A 23,095-nucleotide genomic window follows, 5' to 3' on the forward strand; every position below is an offset into this window, starting at 1 on the left:
CAGGACAGAGCTCAAAAACAACACCCCACCCACCCCCACCAATTCCACAGACAGCACATCATTGAACTCACAATCAGAATTGCTGTTTGGGAGAACGGTTCACTGCAGGAGATGTTTTGGTCCCTGGTGTCATAATAACACATTTTAATCTCTCTATCCTTCTGACACAAACCTCCGCAAAATGCCATTTGAATTTTGGTATGATGTTCAATTTACAGATTTACCAGCTGCAACCCAAAAATTCAATCCAGCCAGAGAACGAGTAGAGGGAAAAGAGACAGTAAAGAGAGTCCAAACGCTGGTGGGCGGTGACAATGTAAGTTCAATTTCAGTGGGGGAGGGAGAGAAATGGGGGAGAGAGAGAGAGAGATAGAGCGACAGGGGGAGAGAAAGAGAGCGAGACGAGGGGGAGAGACAGAGATGGAGAGAGAAAGAGAGAGAGGCAGGGGGAAGGGTTGGGGAGAGAGGGGGGGAGTGGGTAGAGGTGGGGAAGTGGGGAGAGGGGGAGAGAAACCGAGGCGGGGAGAGAGACCGAGGGGGGAAGAGAGACCGAGGGGGGAAGAGAGGGGAGAGAAAGAGAAAGGGGAGGGTGAGAAGGGGGGGTGGCGAAAGATAGCGAGAGAAGGGGCAAGAGAGGGGGCGAGAGAGAATGGGACAAGCAATGCTCATTGGGGAGCCGGTGCAAAAACTCGACGGGTGGAATGGCTGTTAAGATTCTCCATCTGTGCTGTTAAGATTCTGTGAGAGAAAGGGAGACAGGACAGAGACAGACATATGCACACAGGTGAGACAAACAGTAGAGAGACAGATGAAGAGACATAAGCAGAAGAGAAAGAGAGAGGCACAATGCAACAGATAGATGGACTAAGGAGAAAAAAAACAGACAAAAGATTGAGAAAAACAGAAAGTGAAAGGCAGAGGCGATGGTGTAATTGTATTGTCACTAGACTGGTAACCCAGAGACCCGGGGTAATGCTCTGGGGACCCAAGTTCGAATCCCACCATGACAGATGGTAGAATCTGAATTCAATAAAAAAATCTGGAATTAAATGTCTGATGATGACCTTTAAACCATTGTAGTTCTGGTTCACTAATGTGTCCTTTAGAGAAGGAAATCTGCCAACCTTACCTGGTCTGGCCTACATGTGAGACTCCAGTCCCACAGCAATGTGCTTGAATCTTAAATGCCCTCTTAACAAGGGCAATAAGTGCTGACCTAGCCAGCGACACTCTCATCCCATGAACGAATAAAAAAAAACATTGAATAATCCATCCCACTGCAGACAGAATCTGGCCAAACTTGCCTGTTAAAAGGGACTAAAATATCTCATTACAGTGAAAAGTTATCTGGAACTTTGCAATCCTAGAATCACCATCACCTCAACATTTTGATAAATCCTCCAAATATTTCCTAGATATCTCATGACAAAGCTGAAACCAAAATGCGATCTGCAGCGGTGAACAAGTTAGGAATCGGACTGCTGCGTATTCACAGGATTCACTGGCACTCTTCATGAATAACTGTTCGGCTGTATAAATAGGACATCTCAAAGTCTCATCTACATTTGGTGCCATGTATTAAGCCATACAATGGCTATATGTTTTAAATAATAGTGTGGACACAACAAATGTCAGGTGATTGTAAATGCAACTGGTCTTCCAACTGGGGACTCTGCTGAATCCAGCACATATCTCACATATAATGCATTACATTCAAAAGCAGCTTCATGATATGTGGTTCCCCTTTTTATATGGTTGTTTGAAGAAGGAAACAACTGTTTTAAAAAAATACTGTAGCAATAAAAATATTGGAGAGGTTTCACCATTTAAAATGTCTCTGTGCAGATGAAGGGATTTCTCAGCAGTTGAGCAGAACCTGGTCGTCACTCCTGTGGTCTGACTGTCAGAAGGGAGTCTGGAAAGAAGGGTCTGGCGATGGGGTCTCGGCACAGAAGTGTTTGTGACGAGGCACTGACAGGGAGCATGGTCTTTCAGTCACAGTTTCTGGGCAATTGGAGCATTGACTCCTGCACGCAGGAGGAGCCGAGGTCAAACTCTGCTGTCTTGGGTCTCGGTGATGGTCAGACTCTGATGACTGGTTAGCCTGATTTCTCTCGAGCACTGTTATACTCACCATAACAGAGCTCTGGCCCCTGCTGCTACCAGGCCTCATGGACAGGGCGCGAGGGCCTGGGCGAAAACGCTGTCGACGGCTGCTGATTCTCCACTCCGGACTGCCTGACAGTGGGTCACGGTTACAGACGTCCCTGGCACAGTTGTCTCCTGATGACCGTCTAAGAGGGAAGTCAAAGCCAGTGATGCATGTCTCCTCAGAACTTGAAGAGCGTAGTAGGCAAGGTGTCTGCAGCTCCGTCTGACTGTCTGTGCTGGGGGACGAGGACGCTTTTGGCACCGAGTTTTCGAAGGCCACCGCCGACAAGCCATCTGTTGTTGCCCCTGGGGTCTCACCAACCTGCCGATCGGTCTCTGTGTCAGTGTCTGATTCAGGCTCTTCTCGAGGTTGCACATAGCTCCGACTGCTCTCCTGCTGTTGGCAGCTCCGCACCATCTCACTCCGGCCCAGATGGGAGGATGAGGCAGTCGAGGCAGAGGTCGGGGTGAGCAAGGGGATAAGCCCCCAGCCCCTAGGTCTCTGGAAGAACCTGCTCCAAATCCTGCTGAGGCGTCCACGGGAAGACATCCTGCGTGTGGCATGGCGACGAATTTGGCGTCTCATAGCTGTGCGAATGTTCTGCAGGACAGAGGCCTGGAAACAGAGGAAAAATCTTTTTCAAAGACTGGTTTGGCTTCATTAACTGGCACTGAACAATGGGGCAGATTCCAGAAAGTATAACAGGGTAGGCCCACTTCTTTCCCTCGACTCAATAAGTCGCAATGGGAGACAGTTGCACAGGCCCCACCTCAACCAAGCAGCCAGGCTCCACACAGAAACTCAGTCTTTCAGTTGACACGTTAAACCTCTTGGGTCCCATGGCACTATTTGATGAAGGGCGGGGTGGGGGGGGGGCGGTTTCCCAGTGTCTTCATCAATATTTATCCCTCAACCAACTTCACTAAAAACGAATGCCTGGTCACTATGACAATGGTGTATGTGACTCGAAAGGATATGGCAGACAACTGGCTTACCCATCCACCAGCAGATCTGGCTGGAACGTTTAAAACACTCCCATCTACTAAAACTGCTCATTATTCCAGGATCTTCCTCAAATGCAAAGCTATCCCCAGCTTATTTTCTCGCCTACAGACCAACTTCTTAAACCCCTCTCCCCACCACTCTCACCACCAACAAGTGCAAGAAGCTCATGGACTTCTTTGTCACTAAGATTGAGACAATCTAATTAGCTGTCTCTCTCACTAGCCCATTGCGCCAAACTTCCTTCAATGTTCCCCTGCCCTAGCCTGAACTTGTATCTCTCTATCTCTCCTCAAGCTCTTCTTGGCCTTGAGACCCACCTTCTGTTTCTTCGATCCTATTCCCACTCAAATGCTGACCACCCAGCTTCTGGTCCCCAAGTTGGCTGATACTGTTAATGGTTCTTTAGCTTCAGGTGTTGATGTCTGCTTTAAATCTGCCATTATCACCCCTCTCCTCAAAAAAAGCAGCCCTTGGCCCCTCCGTTCTTGAAAATTATCATCCCATCTCCCTTTTCCTCTCCAAAGTCCTTGAACATGTTGTCACCTCCCAAATCCATTCCCATCTTTCCCGGAATTGCACGCTTGAATCCCTCAATCAGGTTTCTGCCCCTGCCACAGTACTGAAACAGCTCTTATTAAAGTCACAAATGACATCTTATGTGACTGCAACAAAGGTAAGCTTTCCCTCCTCATCCTTCTCGAAATGTCTGACGCCTTTGACATGTTAACCACACCACCCTCCTCCAACACCTCGCCACTATCATCCAGTTGGTGTGGGAATGCACTCACTTGGTTCCATTCTTATCTATCTAATCAAAGCCAGAGAATCACTTATAACGGCTTCTCTTCCTGCTCCCGCACCATTACCCCTGGAGACTCCCAAGGATCAATCCTTGGTTTCCTCCTATTACCCATCTATATGCTACCCCTTGGCAACACCATCGAAGGCAGAATGTTCATTTTCACACGTACACTGATGACACCCAGCTCTACTTCACTGCCGCCTCTCTCAACTCCTCCAATATTGCTAAATTATCAGTCTGCTGATCCAATATCCAGTACTGAGCGGGCAGAAATTTCCTCCAATTAAATACTGCAAGTTTCAATGAGATCACCTCTCATTCTTCTAAACTCTAGAAAATACAGGCCTAGTCTCCTCAATTTCACCTCCTAGGACAATCCTGCCATCCCAGGAATCAGTCTGGTGAACCTTTGATGCACTCTCTCTAAGGCAAGTATATCATTCCTTAGGCAAGGGGACCAAAACTATATGCAATACTCCTAGGCTCTATATAATTGCAGCAAGACACCTTTACTCCTGTCCTCAAATCCTCTTGCAAGAAAGGCCAACACCCATTTGCCTTCCTAATTGTTTGTGCATCAGCATGTTAGCTTGCAGTGACTTATGAGCAAGGGCACCCAAGTCCCTTTGGACATCAACACTTCCCGATCTCTCGCCATTTAACAAAATGCTCTGCATTTCTGTTTTTCCTACCAAAGTGGTAACTTCACATTTTTCCACATTATATTCCATCTGCCATACTCTTGGCCTGTAATTTAACCTGTCTAAATCCCCTTGAAGCCTTTTTTGCATCCTCCCCACAACCCCATCTAGTTTTATGTCATCAGCAAACTTGGAAATATTACACTTGGTCACCACATCCAAATCATTGATAACGATTGTGAAGAGCTGGGGCCCAAGGACTGATCCTTGCAGTGCCCCACTAGTCACAGCCCATTAACCTGAGAATGACCCATTTATACCTAATCTGTTTTCTGGCCATTAACCAATTCTCAATCCATGCCAGTATATTACTCCCAATCTCACTATGCTCTCGGGAATCCAAATACACGTCCACTGCTTCCTCCTTGTCTGCTCTGCTAATTACATCCTCAAAAAACTAACAGGCTTGTCAAACATGATTTCCCTTTCATAAATCAATGCTGACTCTGCCCAATCTCACCATTATTTTCTAAGTGTCAATCCTTTATAATAGGTTCTAGCATTTTCCCTACAATTGATGTCAGACTGACAGGTCTGTACTTCCCTGTTTTCTCTCTCCCTTCTTTCTTAAATAGTGGGGTCACATTTGCCACCTTCCAGTCTTCAGGAAACCTTCCAGAATCTATAGAATTTTGGAAGATGATCAGCAATGCATCCATCTCTACAGCCACCTCTTTCATCACTCTGGGATACAAATCATCAGATCCAGGGAATTTATCAACTTTCAGTCCCATTAATTTCTCCAGTGCGACTTTTTTACGAGTAATAATTTCTTTCAGTTCCACATTCTCGTTAGTCCCTTGGTTCTCCAGTATTTCAGGGAAGTTTCTTGTATCTTTGTCCATGAAGACAGACACAAAGTATTTGTTCAGTTTCTCTGCCATTTCCTTACTCCCCATTATAAATTCTCCTGTCTCTGCTTCTTCTGGGCCCATATTTGTCTTTGCTAATCTTTTCCTTTTTACATACCCATATAAGCTATTACTGTTTACTGCTTAAGTTTCTCGCTAGTTTACTTCATATTCTATTTTTTCTTTGTCAGTTTCTTGGTTCTCCTTTGCTGAATTCTAAAATGCTCCCTCAGGTTTACTACTTTTTTGGCAACTTTGTAAGCCTCTTCCTTTAATCTAATACGATCTTTAACTTCTCTTGTTAGCCATGGTTGGATCACTTTTCCTGCTGGATTTTATGCTCTAAAGGAATGTAAATTTACTGTAAACCATCTATTAACTCTATAAATGCTGGCCATTGTCTATTTACCATCATACTTTCAACATAGTTTCCTAATCTACCACAGCTAATTTGCTCTTCATACCTTCATAGTTCCCTTTGTTTAGATTTAAGGCCCTAGTTTTGGATTGAATGACATCACTCTCAAACTTAATGTAAAATTCCATGATATTATGATCACTCTTTGTTACAGTCTCCTTTACAACAAAACTATTGATTAGCCCTTTCTCATTGCACAATACTAGATCTAAAATAGCCCATTCTCTGGTTGGTTCCTCAATATACTATTCTAGAAAACCATCTTGTACACATTCCAGGAATTCGTCCTCCACAGCATTAGTGCTAATTAGGTTTACCCAATCTAGATGTAGGTTGAAGTCCCCCATGATAGCCGTATTACCCTTGTTGCATGCACCTGATTTATACCATGCCCTACATTGCCACTACTGCTTGGTGGCCGATAAACAATTACCAATGTTTGCTGTCCCTTACTGCTTCTTAGCTCCACCCAAACTGCTTCTACATCTTGATCTTCCGATCGGAGGTCCTCTCTCACTAATGTATTGATCTCATCCTTTATTAACAGCTGTCTGACCTCCTTTTCCTTTTCTGTCTGTGCTTCCTAAATGGTGAATACCTTTGAACATTCAGTTCCTAGCCTTAGTCACCCTGCAGCCACACCTCCATAATGGAATTAGATCATACCTACTTACTTCCATTTGTGCCATCAATTCCTCTACCTTACTGCGAATGCTGTGTGTATTCACATAGAGTGCCTTTAATTGTCTTTTTATTACTTTCACAACCTCTAGCCTTGGCTGCTGGTGCACTCTTAAGTTTGTACCTTCTGTACCTTCTTGCCACACTTGGATTATCAATTCCCTTATTACTACCTTGCTCCCTTGCCTTCATTTATCACATCTTCCCACACCTGATCCCTCGCCCCCACTATTTAGTTTAAAGCCCTCTCTACAGTTCAATATAACTCAGTGTGCCGCTAGACCACTTCAGAGTCAGCTGCAGTCACATATAAGCGAGACCAGGTGAGTACCACTGGTTTCCTTCTCTAAAAAAGAAATACTTTGCATTTTGATACTGCCTTTCATGACCACCAGACATCTCAAAGTGCTTTACAACCACTCTAATACTTTTGAAGTATAGTTACTGTGGTAATATAGGAACCATGGCAACCAATTTGTGCACAGCAAGCTCCCACAAACATCAAAGTGATAATGACCAGATAATCTGTATTTGTGATGTTGATTGAGGGATAAATATTAGCCAGGGCACTGGGGGAAACTCCCTGGATCTTCTCTGAAATAGTGCCGTGAGTTCTTTTACACCCACCTGAACAGGCAGAAGTGACCTCAGTTTAATGTATCATCTGAATGATAGCACATCGACCGTCCGGCTCTCCCTCAGTACTGCCCTGGAGTGCCAGCCTTGATTTTTATGCTCAAATCCTGGAGTGGGACTTGAACATGGAACTTGTGACTCAAAGGCGAGAGTGCTACCAACTGAATCACAACAGAGACTAAAGCACATTGAGTGAACCAGGTTGGTTTTTAAGACAATCCAATAATTTCACGTGGGCTCTGAAGAAGTCATATGGACTCAAAACGTTAACTCTGTTTCCCTCTCCGCAGATGCTGCCAGATCTGAGTTTTACCAGCACTTTTTGTTTTTATTTCAGATTTCCAGCATCCACAGTATTTTGCTTTTACCAATAATTTCATGGTCACTTTTATTTAAACCAGCTTTTTATTCCCAGACAAAAACAAAATTAACTGGAAAAACTCAGCAGGTCTGGCAGCATCGGCGGAGAAGAAAAGAGTTGACGTTTCGAGTCCTCATGACCCTTCCACAGTTCTGCTGAAGGGTCATGAGGACTCGAAACGTCAACTCTTTTCTTCTCCGCCGATGCTGCCAGACCTGCTGAGTTTTTCCAGTTAATTTTGTTTTTGTTTTGGATTTCCAGCATCCACAGTTTTTTGTTTTTATTTTTATTCCCAGATCTTTTTTTAAACTGGTGTGGAATTTAAGCTCTCTTCTCTCTCCAGTTTAACATCTCACGCACTGGGCCACAATGGTGTTTTCCAGGAGCTGGCTCAGGGCGGTACTGATGGGAGTCCATTCATTCTCTTATCTTGACACTGAGCAGAGTTGAAGGTTGGTGAACAGGGCTAAAAAATAAATCATCAGAAAAAAGAACATGAAGCTATCACCTTTCTCAACTCAAATTCCATCTGTTAGTATGAACTGTTTAATTATTTGGAATGATATGGATCAAGTTTTTTTACATTATTTTTATTCAGTCATGGGATATAAGCATTGATGGTGTTAAGCTGCCTTCTTGAACCGCTGCAGTCCATGTGGTATAGGTGCTGTTAGGGAGGGAGTTCCAGGATTTTGACCCAGTGACAGTGAAGGAACGGCGAGATATTTCCAAGTCAGGATGGTGAGTGACTTGGAGGGGAACTTGCAAGTAAACGGTGTTCATGTTTCGGCTGCCTTGTCCTTCTAGGTGGTAGCGATCGTGGGTTTGGAAGGTGCTGTAAAAGGGCCCTTGGTGAGTTCCTGCAGTGCATTTTGTAGATGGTACACACACTGCTGCTATTGTGCGTCGGTGGTGGAGGGAGTGAATGTTTAAGTTGGCGTGCAGGATGCCAAACAAGGGGCTTGCTTTGTCCTGGATAATGTGTAACTTCATGAAAACAGAAAATGTGGGAATTAGAGGTCAGGCCTGTGTGTAAAAGAGCAGGTACGTGTGTTAGCTCACAGTGAATTTTATGGTTCCAGCACCATTATGCTTTTACTTTAGAAATCAGGGATTTAAAATCTTGTGAAGACCAGGAGTGAAAAAGAGTTCTGACAGACCCCACAGAACCATTCAATATGAGGTTATTTGGCCCATCATGTTTGTACAAGCTCTTTGAAAGTGCCATCCTATTAGTCCCACTGCCCTATTCTCTCTCCATGGCCCTGACAAATTTGCCCCTTCAAGTATTTCATCAATTCCCTTTCAAAGCTCCTTATTGAATTCACTACCACCACACCCTTTCAGACAGCACATTCTAGATCGCATGTAAAAAGCAGTTCACCTCATCTGACTCTGGGGTCATTTGTCAATGAGCAGAAATGACAATGGACAGGAAGCCGCAGAACGACTCAGAAGATCTACCTGAGCGGGGTTGTAGACAGGGAAGTCATCGACGGGTGGGATGAGCCCCTGGGCAATCAGCTGGCCGTAGGATGGAGGAGCCTCACGCTGCACAAAGTCCGCCTCCAGCCGAGTCATAGGGGTGTCAAAAGCTCTGAAACAAAAAGGAAAGCTGATCTGTAAAAGGAATAGTCCTGGTTAAGTCAATATAATTTCAAAAATATCTAACTCAGTTGCACATAATCAGACTGACACACTAGTACAGTACTGAGGGTTGGAACCAGAGGGGAGCACGGCACTGAGGGAGAGCCGGAATCAAGGGGACACCGCGCCATCGGACGGCCGGAACTGAGGAAGTGGCGCACTGTCAGAGTGTCAGCACTGAGAGAGCGTCACGCTGTCAGAGAGTCAGCACTGAGAGAGCGTCGCACTGTCAGAAAGTCAGCACTGAGAGAGCGTCGCACTGTCAGAGTCAGCACTGAGAGAGCGTCCCACTGTCAGAGAGGCAGCACTGAGACAGCGTCGCACGGTCAGAGAGTCAGCACTGAGAGAGCGTCGCACTGTCAGAGTCAGCACTAAGAGAGCGTCGCACTGTCAGAGAGGCAGCACTGAGACAGCGTCGCGCGGTCAGAGTCAGCACTGAGAGAGCGTCGCACTGTCAGAGTCAGCACTGAGAGAGCGTCGCACTGTCAGAGTCAGCACTGAGACAGCGTCGCACTGTCAGAGTCAGCACTGAGAGAGTGTCGCACTGTCAGAGAGTCAGCACTGAGAGAGCGTCGCACTGTCAGAGTCAGCACTGAGAGAGCGTCGCGCTGTCAGAGAGTCAGCACTGAGAGAGCGTCGCACTGTCAGAGAGTCAGCACTGAGAGAGTGTCGCACTGTCAGAGAGTCAGCACTGAGAGAGCGTCGCACTGTCAGAGAGTCAGCACTGAGAGAGCGTCGCACTGTCAGAGAGTCAGCACTGAGACAGCGTCGCACGGTCAGAGTCAGCACTGAGAGAGCGTCGCACTGTCAGAGAGTCAGCACTGAGAGAGCGTCGCACTGTCAGAGAGTCAGCACTGAGAGAGCGTCGCACTGTCAGAGAGTCAGCACTGAGAGAGCGTCGCACTGTCAGAGAGTCAGCACTGAGACAGCGTCGCGCTGTCAGAGGGTCAGCACTGAGAGAGCGTCGCACTGTCAGAGAGTCAGCACTGAGAAAGCGTCGCACTGTCAGAGAGTCAGCACTGAGAGAGCGTCGCACTGTCAGAGAGTCAGCACTGAGCGGGAGCCGCACTGTCAGAGAGTCAGCACTGAGAGAGCGTCGCACTGTCAGAGAGTCAGCACTGAGAGAGCGTCGCACTGTCAGAGAGGCAGCACTGAGACAGCGTTGCACTGTCAGAGTCAGCACTGAGAGAGCGTCGCACTGTCAGAGAGTCAGCACTGAGAGAGCGTCGTACTGTCAGAGAGTCAGCACTGAGAGAGCGTCGCACTGTCAGAGAGTCAGCACTGAGAGAGCGTCACACTGTCAGAGAGGCAGCACTGAGACAGCGTCGCACGGTCAGAGTCAGCACTGAGAGAGCGTCGCACTGTCGGAGAGTCAGCACTGAGAGAGCGTCGCACTGTCAGAGAGTCAGCACTGAGAGAGCGTCGCACTGTCAGAGAGTCAGCACTGGGGGAGCCCCGCACTGTCAGAGAGGCAGCACTGAGAGAGCGTCGCGCTGTCAGAGAGTCAGCACTGAGACAGCGTCGCACTGTCAGAGAGTCAGCACTGAGAGAGCGTCGCGCTGTCAAAGAGTCAGCACTGAGAGAGCGTCGCGCTGTCAGAGAGTCAGCACTGAGAGAGCGTCGCACTGTCAGAGAGTCAGCACTGAGAGAGAGTCGCGCTGTCAGAGTCAGCACTGAGAGAGCGTCGCGCTGTCAGATAGTCAGCACTGAGAGAGCATCGCCCTATCAGATAGTCAGCACGGAGAGAGCGTCATGCTGTCAGAGAGCCAGCACTGAGAGAGAGTCAGCACTGAGAGAGCGTCGCGCTGTGAGAGAGTCAGCACTGAGAGAGCGTCACGCTGTCAGAGAGTCAGCACTGGGGGAGGCCCGCACTGTCAGATTGTCAGTACTAAGAGAGTGCCGCACTCTCAGAGGGGCAGTACTGAGGGAGTGCCACACTGTCAGAGGATCAGTACTGAAGGAGCCCCGCACTGTCAGAAAGTCAGCACTTGAGGAGCCCCGCACTGTCAGAGACTCAGTATTGAAGGAGCGCCGCACTGTCAGAGGGTCAGTACTGAGGGAGTGCCGCACTGTCAGAGGGTCAGTACTGAGGGAGCACCGCACTGTCGGAGGATCAGCACTGGGGGAGCACCACACTGTCGGAGGATCAGCACTGGGGGAGCACCGCCCTGTCGGAGGATCAGCACTGGGGGAGTGTTGCACTGTCGGAGAGTCAGTACTGAGGGAGTGCCGCACTGTCAGAGGGTCAGTACTGAGGGAGCACTGCACTGTCGGAGGGTCAGCACTGAGGGAGCACCGCACTGTCGGAGGGTCAGCACTGAGGGAGCACCGCACTGTCGGAGGCTCAGTACTTCAAATGAGGTCCCCCAGCCTTCCCAATAAAGGCTCTCTTGTTCTGATCTGCCTTCTCTCCTACAGATGAATATTTTTCACGAATATTTTTCTTACAAAACTTTGTTGAATTGATGGTTAATTAAACCTAAGTGCATGTGTGACTATGATGGAAATGAGCGGATTCCAAGCTGCTCTGGTTACAGTACCTGTATTCGCGAGTTCGGAGGGAGTACAGTTTAAACGCACACCCCAAGGCAATAACAAGCAGCAGGCCACATATCAGGCTCCCAATCAGGGCGGCTGTAATCACTTTCCTGGGCACCACCACCAGGCAGTTCTGTTCGTCACTGCCATCCTGGCAATCCTCCTGGCCATCACAACGCCATTGCTCAAAGATGCAGATCTTGGTGCCGCAGTGGAAGTTCCCCGGCTGGCAGGAGAAGCAATTTTTCTCATCAGAGCCGTCCGGGCAGTTCTTCTGGTTGTTGCAGCGGTCTGCCAGTGGGTAGCACATGCCGCTAGTACCCCCACACGGGTACTCATCCTTCTGGCAGGCAGCACAGTTCTCCTCATCCTTGCCATTCGGACAGTGCCACCAGCCATCGCAGCGCTCAGTGTCGGCGAAGCAGCCCCCATCATTACCGCATGCACGCTCCTGTGGAAGGCAGTAGCCTTTCACCTGATAGGTGGCATTAAAGCCATGACCCGTGCTGCCAGGATCAGTGTGGTAAGAGACGGTGATCTGACCTCGCGAGGATTCAATGGTGACGGTGTGCCGGTTGTTACGGAAGGAGAGTGTCTGGAGCAGCCTGCCCCGCTCCTCGCTCGCCCCATCATAGACGTGCACCTTGTCGTTGTAACCCAGCTGTAGGTTCAGCTGCAGCACAATGTGCCTGCTGTCCTGTGTGTCGACCACCCACATACAGTCCAGCTCCACCCTGTCTCGTTCAGAACGAAAGTAGTCAGGTGAAGCAAAGGAACCGTAGAAGTTCTCCAGTCTCTTGCCGCAGCTGGTATCAGGGCAGTTCTCCTCATCAGTAGCCTTGTCACAGTCCATGCTGCCATCACACTGAACTTTCATCGGGAGGCACTGGGGGGCGTCCTCTACCAGGCAATGGAATGTTCTAGCTGGACATAGGCTTGTATGGGGCACGGTCGGAGGGACTTGGCACTCCTGCTCATCAGAGTTATCCCCACATTCATCCATCTTGTTACACCTCCAGGCACGCAGGATGCATTTCCCGTTCCCGCACAGAAACTCATCCGACTTGCAGCTGCTCTGGGCCAGTCTCCCTGTGTGAACAGGAAAAGAATCAGTACCTCATGCTCTGGGGGCACACTGAATGTGCAGCACAGAATCAGGCCATTCAGCCTTGTGTGTTTATCTAGCTTCACCCAAGATGCACCAATACTATTCACTTCAACCTCTCCTTCCACATTCTAACCATTCTCTCTGGGTAAAGAAGTTTCTGTTAAATTACATATTTAATTATTAATGAACACCTTATATTTATAGCTCCTGGTTCTGGCCTTGCCCACAAGGGGAAACTTCTTCTCTACATCGACCCCATCAAACCTTTCCATCATCTTAAAGATTTCTATCAGGTTACCCCTCAGTCTGCTCCTTTCTAGAGAAAGGAGCCCCAGTCTGATTGATATCAGTTCTGGTGTCATTCTAGTTTTTTTTAAACACCTTCTCCAATGCCTTTTACCCTTTTTATAATATGGAGACCAGAATTGTGCTCAGTTTTTTCCTGAAGTACCCCATTCACTATAATACTGTACTCCACAGGAAACAAATGCAGCTTCTCCCACAGCATTTTGGGGTTAGCTGATATCAACCAGATCTGCATTCAGGGTGCAACGATTAGGACTCAATGCCACTGAGTTGGTCATGGGTGAGGTGGGGGAAAAGTGAATGTTCCCACTCATGCCAACACCCTTTTGATGACCCATTCCTGCGAAGTACACTTGTGCAATATTGGGTGAGGACACACAGGAGTCGACTGCTAAATCTTTATAAAACACTGGTCACGCTCCAGCTGGAATACGATATCCAAGTTTCAGCTTCACATTTCAGGAAGAATGTTAAGCTCTTAGAAAGAATGCAGAGGTTTAAAAAAAGACTTGCATTTATATAGTGCTTTTCATGACCACCGGGTGTCTCAAAGTGTTTTACAGCCAATGAAGTATTTTTTGAAGTGCAGTCACTGTTGTAACGTAGAAAACAGAGTAGCCAATATGTGCACAGCAGGTTCTCCAACAGTGCAGCGTTCCCTCTGTACTGCACTGGGATATCAGTCTAGGTTTGTGTACTCACACTCTGGAATGGGACTTGAACCTAGAACCCTGTGACTCAGAGGCAAGAGTGCTACCAACTGAGTCGCGGATTGACACTAGAATTTACTAGAATGGTATTAGGCAAGAGGGACTTCAGTTCTATGGACAGACAGGAGAAACTGGGATTGATCTCCTTAGAATAGAAAAGTTTAAAGGGATATTAGAGATTTTCAAAATAATAAAGGACTTTGATGGAGTAAACAGGACAAACTGTTTCAAGTGGCAGAAGGATCAGTATCTAGAGGATGCAGATTTAAGATAAAAGAACCAGAGGCGACATGAGGAAATGTGTTTTTACAGATTAACTGGGATCTGCAATGCACAGCCTGAAAGTCCAGTAGATTCAATGGTAACCTTCCAAAGGAAAGTGCATAAATATTTGAAGGGAACAAATTTGCAGGGCTATGGAGAAAAAGCAGGGAAGAGTGAGACTAATTGACTTCTTCCCAAGAGTCGACAGTCTCTTTCTGAGCTGTATGATTGCGAAAGCTCTCACAGTTAAACATTTCATCAGCTTATTGAGGGGTTGTCACCTGGACAAAGTTTCTAAGGGAGGTTTGTAAATCTGGAGCCAGGCACAGGGGGAGGCTGTACCTTATAGAAAGGGAGAATACTAGGAGGGGAATAAAATGCAACTTACATCTGCAATCATCCTCTCCACCAACTCCACCCCCAGCCTCCAAACGACCCCCCGACACCCTCATCCTCCCAACCATCCACATCCAGCCACCCCTACCCTCCCAAAGAACCCCACAAACCTCCTGTCTACACCCATCCACCCCCACTATCTCCACCCCCCCACCCTCCCAAAGACCCCCACACACACACCACCACCCCCCACACCCACACACCCCCCCACAATGGTATAAACAACAGTGGGGTAATTAGAAGCACCTCGGATATAGGACAATCGGAATCCACGAGAGCGCCCTGAGCTGGAGCGATCAGAATGGAAGAAGATCCAAGCGTGATCCCGGGCAGAGATGAAGGGTTGGGGGATGTATGAGCCACACATTCTATACTCCTCTCGCTTTGGGGCTGGACCAACCATCAGCCAGTCTACCATACACTTGTGGGAATTCTCTAGGTCAAAATTCTGAAAGCTGGAAAATACAAAAGAGAAAAGTCACCCTGATTTGGATAAACCCCATGAGGGAACAGCTCCCACTCTTCACCAGACATTCCCCACCTGTGATAATTTATTCCTAAAATGTAGGCATCATTGGCAAGGCTGGCACTTGCTGCCCTTCCAGTTACTCCACTGGTGATGAGCCCTCTCCTGAATCACTGCAGTCCATGCGGTGATTTCTTGCTATGCTTTGTAGCTGTTTTGCTACAACTGAGTTTCACTGGGTCTGTTCAGAGGGGAGCTAAGAGTCAACCACATTGCTGTGCATCTGGAGTCACACATAGGTCCAGGCTAGGTAAAGACAGCAGGTGTTGTTTCCTAAAAGACACAAGGGCCTCAGTTGGGTTTTTACAACAATCCCATCCAATTTCCTATAGAAATCATTCATCATCTCCACTTCCACCATGCTCAGAGGCAGCAAGTTCCAAGTCATTACCACTCACTGTGTAAAAAAGTTCTTCCTCTCATCCACTCTGTTTCTCTTGCCCAAAATCTTAAATCTGTGTCCCCCTTAGTCCTTGTAGCATCAGCCAATGGGAACAGTTTTTCTTTGTCTACCTTATCCAAACCTGTCATCATCTTGTCCACCTCTATCAAATCTCCCCTCAATCTCCTTTTCTCCAAGGAGAACAACCCCAGCTTCTCCAACCTAACCTTGTACTTAAAATCCCTCATCCATGGAACCATTCTGGTAAATCTCCTCTGCCCCTCTCAAGGACCCTCACATCCTTCCTGAAGTGTGGTGATTAGAACTGGATGAAATACTGTAGTTGTGGCCTAATCAGAGCTTTCTAAAGGTTCAGCATAACTTCCCTGCTTTTGTACTCAATACCACGATTTATGAAGCCCAAGATCCCATAAGTTTTGCTGACCACTTTCTCAATATGTCCTATCACTTTCAAAGATCTCCGCACATCAACCTCCAGATCTCACTGTCCCTGTACACTCTTTAGAACTGCCATTTAGTCTATTTGCCTTCCCCTGTCCCATCTGCCAAACTACAACATCTCACACTTCTCTGCATTAAATTCCATGTGCCACCTGTCTGCCCATTCTGCTAACTTATCTATGTTCTGTTGCAGACAATTGAAATCATCCTCATTGTCTGTCACCTTCTAAATTTTGGCATCATCAGCAAATGTTGAAATTTTACTCTGCATTCCAACCTCTCTGGCAGCCTTCCATCTTGTAAGACAATGGTTTTTGCTATGGTAGTCAACTCTGTGTTAAGCATCACCTAGTGTGACTCAACAGCCTCAATCTGGCATGGCAATCTCTGCCATATTTTTTGCAGAGAGACACAGTGCGCTGAGAAGGTGCATGATTCACTGCCCTCTGTTTTCTCTGGACCCTCTCCTTGGCCAGCTAAGCTTTTCGTTTCTGCTCACCTGTTCCAATGCCCTTCCAAACAGCTGGCCTCCAGAGGTCACGGCCGTCAGCAGCTGTCTCCCAGTTGTTAATGTCAGTATCTGCCATCTTCATATCTCGCTTGCAGGTGTGCTTGTACTAAAGGTATGGGCACCCAAGAGGTCGTGACCCAGTGGCCAGGTCACCGCACAGAAAGTCTTTCAGTATACTGCCGTCATCCATTTGATGAACATAGCCGAGCCAGCACACAATAACACAAGGTAAAGGAGGAGTAGACCATATAGCTTGTTGACTCTGCTTCACCATTCAATATGATCTTGAGCTTCAACTCCATTTTCCTCCCCATATCCCTTAATTCTCTGAGAGACCAAAAGATCTGTCTATTCCAGCCTTAAATATATGCAATGATGGAGCATCCACAACTCTGGGGTAGAGAATTCCAAAGATTCACAGTCCTTTGAGTGAAGCAATTTCTCCTCATCTTAACCTTAATCATTGAGCCCTTATCCTGAGATTGTGCCTCTGTGTATTAGATTCCCCGAGCAGTAGAAATAATCTCTCAGCGTCAAACCTATCAAACCCTTTCAGAATTTTGTAGGTTTCAATGAGATCACCTCAAATTCTTCTAAACTCCAGAGACTATAAGCCCAATGTACTCAGCCTCTCATCATAGGACATGCCCCTCATCCCAGGGGCCAATCTACTGAATCTCTGCTGTACAGCCACTAAATTAAGTATATCCTTCCTTAAATGTGGAGACCAAAACTGCACACAGTATTCCAGATGTGGTCTCACCAAAACCCTATACAATTGCAGCAAGTCTTCTTTATTCCTGTACTCCAATCCCCTCACAATAAAGACTAACATGCCATTTGCCTTCCAAATTGCTTGCCACACCTGCATGCTAACTTTGCATTCCTTGTACAAGCAAACCCAAGCCTCTTTGAACATCAACACTTACAAGTCACACTTCCCTATATTATACTCCATCTGCCAACCTGTTGCCCATTCACTTAACCTGTCTATATCTCTTTGCAGCCTTTCTGTGTCCTCCCCACAGCTTACCTTCGCACCGAGTTTGATATCATCAGCAAACTTAGACACATTACTAGCTGTCTCTTCATCTAAGTCATTCATATAGAATGTAAATAGCTGAGTCTCCAGCACTGATTCTTGCTGCACTCCACTATTCACTACCTGCCAACTTGAAAAAATGCTGCATATGTCTACTCTCTGCTTTCTATTTGTTAACCAATCCTCTTCCCATGCTAAAATACTACCCCTAACTCCACAAGTCCTTATCTTGCCTATTAAACTCTTGTGTGACTCTTACCAAATGCCTTTTGGAAATCCAGGTATACATCATCTACAGGTTCCCCTTTATCTACCCTACTAGTTACATCCTCAAAAAACTCAAAGAAATTTGTCAAACAGGATTTCCCTTTAGTGAAACCATGTTGACTTGTTTTAATCATACTATGCCTTTCTTAAGTGCATTGTTAAGACTTCCTTAGCAATAGATTCCAGCATTTTCCCAACAACACGTTAGGTTAACTGGCCTACTTTCTTTCTCTCCTTTCTTGAAAAGTGGTGTAACATTTGCCAACTTCAATCTAATGGGACCATTGCTGAACCTAAGGAATTTTGGAAAATCATAGCCAGCACAACCCCTATCCCTGCAACTATCTCTTTCAGAACTCTACAGTGTAGGTCATCAGGTTACAGGAATTTGTCTGATTTTAGTCCAAGTTTCACCAATACTTTTTCTCCAGTGATATGAACTTCCTTAATTTCCTCACTTTTTTAACCTCTAGGTTACTGTCGATTTCTGGTATGGAACTTGTGTTTTCTACTGTAAAGACAGACACAAAATACTTGGTCAATGCGCCTGCCATTTCCTCATTCCCCATATGTTCTCCTTTCTCTGCTTCTAAGGGATCAATGTTTACTTGAACTACTTTCTTCCCCTTTATATATTTATAAAGTCACAATTTTTTAAATATTTCTGGCTAGTTTACTCTCATATTCTATTTTTTCCCTTTGTATCAACTTTTTAGTGACCCTCTGCTGGATTCTAAAACACTCCTAATTCTCAAACCTGCAACATTGTAAGCCTCTTCTTTTAATCTAATACTATCCTTAACTTACTGAGTGAGCCACGGGTGGGCCTTTCTTACTGAGTGAGCCAGAGGTGGGCCTTTCTTACTGAGTGAGCCACGGGTGGGCCTTTCTTACTGAGTGAGCCATGAGTGGGCCTTTCTTACTGAGTGAGCCATGGGTGGGCCTTTCTTACTGAGTGAGCCATGGGTGGGCCTTTCTTACTGAGTGAGCCACGGGTGGGCCTTTCTTACTGAGTGAGCCACGGGTGGGCCTTTCTTACTGAGTGAGCCACGGATGGGCCTTTCTTACTGAGTGAGCCTTTCTTACTGAATGAGCCACGGGTGGGCCTTTCTTACTGAGTGAGCTACGAATGGGCCTTTCTTACTGAGTGAGGCATGGGTGGGCCTTTCTTACTGAGTGAGCTACGGATGGGCCTTTCTTACTGAGTGAGCCATGGGTGGGCCTTTCTTACTGAGTGAGCTATGGATGGGCCTTTCTTACTGAGTGAGCCATGGGTGGGCCTTTCTTACTGAGTGAGCCACGGATGGGCCTTTCTTACTGAGTGAGCCATGGGTGGGCCTTTCTTACTGAGAGAGCCATGGGTGGGCCTTTCTTACTGAGTGAGCCATGGGTGGGCCTTTCTTACTGAGTGAGCTATGGATGGGCCTTTCTTACTGAGTGAGCTATGGATGGGCCTTTCTTACTGAGTGAGCCATGGATGGGCCTTTCTTACTGAGTGAGCCATGAGTGGGCCTTTCTTACTGAGTGAGCCACGGGTGGGCCTTTCTTACTGAATGAGCCATGGGTGGGCCTTTCTTACTGAGTGAGCCATGGGTGGGCCTTTCTGAGTGAGCCATGAGTGGGCCTTAACTACTGAGTTTTCATTTTTCAATGGAACGTATTTTTGTTGCAGATTTTGAATTGCTTCTTTAAATATTTCCCACCATACCTTTTAGTCTATTTACCCAATTAACATTAGCCAGTTCTTTTTTCAATGGGGTATGAGCTTCGCTGGGTAGGCCAGCATTTATTGCCCACCAAAATTGCCCTTGAGAAGGTGGTGGTGAGCTGCCTTCTTGAACCGCTGCAGTCCATGTGGTGTAGGTACACCCACAGTGCTGTTAGGGAGGGAGTTCCAGGATTTTGAACCCAGCAACAGTGAGGGAACAGCAATTTATTTCCAAGTCAGGATGGTGAGTGGCTTGGTGGGGAACTTCCAGGTGATGGTGTTCTCATCTTTCTGCTGCCCTTGTCCTTCTAGACAGTGGTGATCGTGAGTTTGGAAGGTGCCGTCTAAGGAGCCTTGGTGAATTCTCCCCTCTTACCAATGTAGTTTGTTTAAAATTCTTGTTTGTGATTACAGTATGTGATTTTCAAATTTAACATGGAATTCAATGGTTATAATGATCACTATTTCCCAATGGATCTTTACAGTACCTTCACAGTAATGCCTTTACTATGACATGAGTAATTAACCCCACTTCATTACATAAGATAGATCTAAGATAGCTTTATCCCTCATCAGTTCCACAACGTTTTGCTCCAGGAAACTGTCATGGAAACGTTCTACAAACTCATCTACTAGACCAGTCTTACTAACTTGATTGTCCCAGTCTATATGAAGATTGAAGTCTCCCCACAATTATTACATTGGAGCTTGTAGCAAAGGCAATAATTTCTTGTTTAATGCTCTGTCCAACAGTATAACTACTGTTAAGGGGGGTCCTATGAACAACTCCCACCAGTGTTTCCCAACTCTTGCTATTCGTCATTTCCACCTATACTGATTCTACTTGATGATCTCCTGAGGCTCAATCCTTTCTAACGTTCTTATGTCATCCTTTACTATCAGGGCCACCCCTCCTCCTTTGCAATTCTGCCTTTATGAAATATTGTGTACCCTGGAATATTTATGTACCAACCTTGATCACCTTGTAACCAAGTCTCTGTAAAGGTGATTAAATCTAAATCTCTATTTGTGCCACTAGTTCATCCATCTTATTGCAGATGCTTTGTGCATTCAGATAAAGAACTTTTAGTTTCAATTTTTTACTTTTCCCTGCAACATCCTTACTCACTGATGTACAAATTTTGTTAAACTCTCTGTCCCTTCCTGTCCTATTCTGTTTGCCTTTACCCACACTGCTACATTGTTCTGATGCCGCAACCTTTCTCTTTGGATTTCTAAATCTCCCTTCATTCAAAACCTCCACCCCACCCTCTGTTAGTTTAAAGCCCTGTCCACAGCCCTAGTTAACCAACTGGCTAGGACACTGGTCTCAGCCCGGTTTACATGAGTTCCTCCTGGTGGAATAGCTCAATCTTCCCCGAGTACTGATGCCCCATGAATCGAAACCCCTCCTTCCCACACCGCTCTTTGAGCCACGCATTTAATTCTCTATCTTGTTTGACCCTATACCAATTGGCACATGGCTCAGGTAACAATCCAGACATAACTGAAAGGATAGTAGAGGCAGAAACCCTCAGCTCATTTAAAAGGTGTCTGAATATGCAGCTCAAGAGCTGTAACCTGAAGCGCTACAGACCAAAGTGAGATTAGGCTGGGCTCATTTTTCAGCTAGTGCAGACACAATGGGCCAAGTGGCCTCTTTCTATGCCATAAACTTTCTATGATTACCTTTCATGCTTTTATTTTAATTTGGTCCCTAACTCCTCAAACTCAGAAGCAGATCATCATTCCTGGTTTTTCCTATGGCATTCGTTCCTGCTTGGACAACAACAACTGGGTCCTCCCAATCCCAAATTCCTCTCCAGCCAAGAGGAGAACTCCTTAACCCTGGCACCAGGCAAGCAACACACCCTTCACAGCTCCTGGTCACGGCTACAGAGAACAGCATCTATCTCCCTGACTATACTGTCCCCTATCACTACCACATTCCTCTTCGTTCCCCACTCTTGAATGACACCCTTCACCATTATGCCATGGTCAGAGTGCCATAAGATCCTAAGGAGTTTTGAGAAGGTGGATGTGAAGAGGATGTTTCCTCTTGTGGAAGAATCTACAGCTAGGGGTCGGTCTCTAAAAATAAAGGGGTCACCCATTTAAAACAGAGGCGGCAAATTTTTTTCACTCAGAGGATCTTGAATCTTTGGAACTCTCTTCCTCAAAAGGTGGTGAAGCAGAGTCTTTGAATAATTTTAAGGCAGAGGTGGATAGATTCTTGGTAAAGAAGGGATGCTAGTTTATTGGTGGTAGGTGGGATGCAGATTTCAAATCAGCCACGATCTTATTAAATGGTGGAGCAGGTTCAAGGGGCTGAATGGCCTACTCCTGCTCCTTGTTCGTATGTTCACTTATTCACCTTACAGTCCTGGCTCTGTTAATTAATGATGGTATTAGCACATTAGAGAGGTATGACCTAAATTCAGGAAACCAGGATGCAGAAGCGGTTTGGGTTGAGATGAGGTATGATAAAGGCAAGAAGTCACTTGTGTGAGTGGTGTACAGGCCTCCTAATTGTAGCTACATGGTAGGGCAGAGTGTAAAAGGAGAGAATTGGAAGGTTGCCAGAAAGGTACAGCAATAACCTTGGGGGATTTTAATCTACATACAGACTGGAAAAATCAGAAGGGCAAAGGTAGCATAGGTGAGGGGTTCATAGAATATTTTCAGGATAGTTTCTTAGAACAGCACATCTTGGAGCCAACAAGTGAGCAGGTTATACTAGACCTGGTATTGTGCAACTAGATAGGATTAATTGATAACCTCATAGTGAAGGTTCCCCTGGCTAGCAACAATCATAATATGATTGAATTTTACATCCATTTTAAGGGAGAAACAAGTGGGTATAAAACTAGTATTTTAAACTTAAATAAGGGCAATTATGAGGGCATGAAATTGGAGCTAGTTAAAGTGAACTGGCAACTGAAGTGAAGGGATATGTCAGAGGTTCAGTGGCAGCCGTTTAAAGGGATATTTCAGAATACACAGAATATATTCATTCCAAAGAGAAAGAAAAATTCCAAGGGGAGGGCCCACCATCCGTGGTTAACTAAAAAAGTTAAAGACAGTATCAAACTTAAAGAAAAAGCACATAGTTATGCAAAGACGGGTGGCAGGTCAGAAGATTGGAAAGAATATAAAGACAGCAAAGAATGACAAAAAGGTTAATGAGGGAAAAATTAGAGTATGAGAGAAAGCTAGCTAGCAATATAAGGACAGATAGTAAGAGTTTCTATAGATATTTAAATGAGAAAAGTTAAGTGAGCGTTGGTACTATGGGAAGTGTCAGGGGAATTGATAACGGAAAGCTGGGAGATGGCAGGTAAATTGAACATTTTGATTCTGTCTTCACTATAGAGGACACAAGTAACATCCTGGAAATAGCTGTAAATCAGGAAATGGACGGGAGGGAGGAACTCGGGGAAAATTACAATCACCAGGGAAGTGATATTGAGCAAACTGCTGGGGCTGAGGGCTGACAAATCCCCAGGTCCAGATGGACTTCACCCTAAGGTCTTGAAAGAAGTGGCTAGTGAGATAGTTGATGCACTGGTTTTAATTTTCCAAAATTCCCTAGATTTAGGGAAGCTTCCATTAGATTGGAAA

At 46.1% G+C, this 23,095-nt stretch overlaps 1 protein-coding gene across 13 annotated transcripts in view; it reads right to left on the bottom strand.

The window, feature by feature from the left end:
- Positions 1 to 475: 475 nt before the first annotated feature.
- Positions 476 to 23,095, bottom strand: part of lrp3 (low density lipoprotein receptor-related protein 3) — a 64,305-nt gene continuing 41,685 nt past the window's right edge. For 10 of the 13 annotated variants that reach the window (XM_041192020.1, XM_041192021.1, XM_041192029.1 and 7 more), the window contains 4 exons: positions 14,823 to 15,031; positions 11,795 to 12,881; positions 9,072 to 9,204; positions 477 to 2,767 (listed from right to left, as the gene is read on the bottom strand). In XM_041192020.1, coding sequence (XP_041047954.1) covers positions 1,904 to 2,767; positions 9,072 to 9,204; positions 11,795 to 12,881; positions 14,823 to 15,031 — 2,293 coding nt within the window. In that variant the 3' untranslated portion in view covers positions 477 to 1,903. Of the gene's footprint in view, positions 2,768 to 9,071; positions 9,205 to 11,794; positions 12,882 to 14,822; positions 15,032 to 23,095 lie in introns of all 13 variants that reach the window. The other 3 variants (XM_041192019.1, XM_041192022.1, XM_041192032.1) reach the window with 2 other exon arrangements.

This window comes from Carcharodon carcharias, chromosome 7 (genome assembly GCF_017639515.1).
Source record: "Carcharodon carcharias isolate sCarCar2 chromosome 7, sCarCar2.pri, whole genome shotgun sequence".
In the NCBI taxonomy this organism is placed as follows: domain Eukaryota; kingdom Metazoa; phylum Chordata; class Chondrichthyes; order Lamniformes; family Lamnidae; genus Carcharodon; species Carcharodon carcharias.